Source organism: Sphaeroforma arctica, assembly GCF_001186125.1.
Source record: "Sphaeroforma arctica JP610 unplaced genomic scaffold supercont1.631, whole genome shotgun sequence".
NCBI classification, from domain to species: Eukaryota; class Ichthyosporea; order Ichthyophonida; genus Sphaeroforma; species Sphaeroforma arctica.
The window spans coordinates 10,138-12,761 of record NW_014039927.1 but is presented as its reverse complement, the minus strand read 5'-3'; the positions used below and the strand labels follow the sequence as shown (position 1 = coordinate 12,761).

The window sequence follows — 2,624 nt, the reverse complement described above, 5'->3', positions numbered from 1 at the left end:
TATATATATGTCTGTGTCTTTTACTGTGTCTGTGTCTGTGTCTGTGTCTGTGTCTATGACTGTATGTTTGTGTGTATATATAGCTATCAACTTGCTATTGTGAGTATACTTAAAGTATGCATTGAATCATATGGCTCGTATTCTGGCAGTTGCTACAAATACTGGTGAACTGGAGGATGCTTACACATACTCGTTTCAACCACACAGGTACACAAGGACTCTCCTGCTGAGCTCGCCGGCTTAGTGCCCCTGTTCGACTTCATAGTGAGCATCAACGAGGAAAGGCTGGTAAGTATAGATCTTCTTGTATGTGTCGAGTACAGCGCGTATTAGTAGTAAATGCTATGGAGAGCGGCTCCAGTCTCGGCTCAAGTCAATGGAAGTCACAACTTCTGTCTTCCTCTTGTGTCAGAAAATTGCTTCAGGATAACGCAAACGTAGTGGTGATGAACGTGGTGTACCTGAGGGTCAGTTTGATTAGTCTTGCGTATTTGGCGCTTATGGTTTAGTACTTACTGTCTCACGACTTCACCCACGCCTGATTCAAGAATTAACATTGTAGTATAAACTGATGTGTTCCCTTTCAGCTTTCCTTTAGTACGCTGCACTTGGTCTTTTGAATTTATTCAAATGCCCCACCTTGACATCCGTCTACATCTGTGAACAAAATGTTATTTTCGTATTAATTTACCACGCAATTCTATACCACATGCAGTACAAGGAAGACAGTACATTTGTAGATCAGCTCAATGCCAATATAGGAGTCCCCATACCCATCATTGTGTACAACAGCCGCGTGAGAGGCGTCAGGGAACTCATCATTGTTCCAAGTAATTCATGGGGCGGTGCCGGCCTTCTTGGGGCTAGCATTCGGTTCTGCTCCTTTGAAACGGCCACTGAGAATGTCTGGCATGTACTGGTATGTTAATGTGCATGTCTTAAGTGCGAATGCTTAAGCTTGAGTCCCTACTTTTCATAATCAGTGATCGTTGTGATTGTATGCATACCAACTTTCTTTTTTTGCAAGAAGTCTCGGAGTGTTTAGTTTCATGCTCTGTGCGCACGCCGGGAAGCTGATCGGACATTCATCGTCAATCCACGAAGCAGTCGAAGTAGTGACTATATCGCCATATTAGTGTGACTATCAATGTTGGTCCAAGCACTCGGCTTCTTATAGAAATCTTTGGTTTCCACTTGTACCACTGTAAAATCACTACCCAGGATGTCAGACCGAACTCGCCAGTCAGCCGTGCTGGCTTGAAGTCTGATGTGGACTACATACTGGGATCGTGTGATACCACACTTTATGACCAGAACAGCTTTGTATGTGGTATTTGCACGGCGACTTTTTTTTCTCGGAAAGTGGGCTCTGCGAGATTATTCATTTTAATTTGAAATGTTGCACTTGGTTTTTATGTGTGAAGACATGCGACGGTACATTGTTACGCAATGCAAAGTTCCCATAGGCGCTATATACCTCTATCGAATGACCATCCTCGTACGCAGCTGCTTGTTCACCGAACTTTGCAACCCAAGGTGTATGCAGACAGTGCTGGCCATTGTCATAATTAGCTTCTTTGATATTTGTATTGCAAAGTGCTATGAGGTAGTTGTTCATTTCTCGAAGTCCTCAACAAAGCGGCTGGGAAACAGCAGTATCGATAATTTGTTGCTGTGTGCATCTGCAATACCATGCACGTGCTACACTAAAACTACATACATCGAATGTGTGTCTGTATGATTGGGCGTAAACTTCTCAATGTAAACCAATCCTAAAATTGTTCACTACAGTATCAATTAGTGGAAGCCATGAACAAGAAGCCGGTGAATCTGTACGTTTATGATATTTCTACAGACTCGTGCCGTGAGGTATGTTATTTCTGGCAAGGCTGTGGTGTTTTTCCCTTAGCTTACTTTATTGATGTTGCAAAATCACTTGGCATTAATTCGTGACCTATTTCGTGTCTTCTGCAAGGGAAAATCACGGTTAAAGAGCAACTACTAAAATTCTTGGTAGTGCTCAATTGCATTGTCTCTGTGATGAGTCTGTCGTTATATCATCGTTGCTTCTGTATCGAGTTTCTAACCCAAAAAAACGTTAGATCGAAATATTGTCTCAAAACGGTTCGCGATATCGCTGCGAATCACTAGTATCAACATGTTTTCGCACTATCGTATAAAGTTGTATCTCGACGACTTTGTTGATATGGAACCCAACCCAACCTTGTACAGTGCTGGATACTATCGCATACGCTTCCTGTCCTTTTGATTGTGTATAGGTGACTGTAACTCCAGACACTGACTGGGGAGGTGATGGTAGTCTCGGCTGCAGCATGGGATATGGTCTCCTGCACAGGTACGCTTCTGAAAGAGTTTCTCTGTACTGTAATCTGTAGCTGGACATGGGATATTATACTGTATGGAATGTATCTAGAGTCAAACATGCATACAATACTTGGCGATGCATGTATGTATGTATGTATGTATGTATATATATATATATGTAATATGTTTATGTCTGTATGTATGTATGTATATATATATATGTATATGTATATGTATACGTATATGTATATGTATATATATATATATATATATATATATATATATATATATATATATTA

At 41.0% G+C, this 2,624-nt stretch overlaps 1 protein-coding gene across 2 annotated transcripts in view; it reads left to right on the top strand.

Annotated features, from left to right (window-relative positions):
• Positions 1 to 2,396, top strand: part of SARC_07720 — a gene marked incomplete at its 3' end in the record, with an annotated part of 3,764 nt that extends 1,368 nt beyond the window's left edge. Inside the window, exons 2-6 of one of the 2 annotated variants that reach the window (XM_014298328.1) lie at positions 208 to 288; positions 716 to 919; positions 1,222 to 1,323; positions 1,792 to 1,869; positions 2,280 to 2,396. In XM_014298328.1, the coding sequence (XP_014153803.1) occupies positions 208 to 288; positions 716 to 919; positions 1,222 to 1,323; positions 1,792 to 1,869; positions 2,280 to 2,396 (582 nt within the window). The remainder of the gene's footprint in view (positions 1 to 207; positions 289 to 715; positions 920 to 1,221; positions 1,324 to 1,791; positions 1,870 to 2,279) is intronic. The other variant, XM_014298327.1, reaches the window with a different exon arrangement.
• Positions 2,397 to 2,624: the final 228 nt, after the last annotated feature.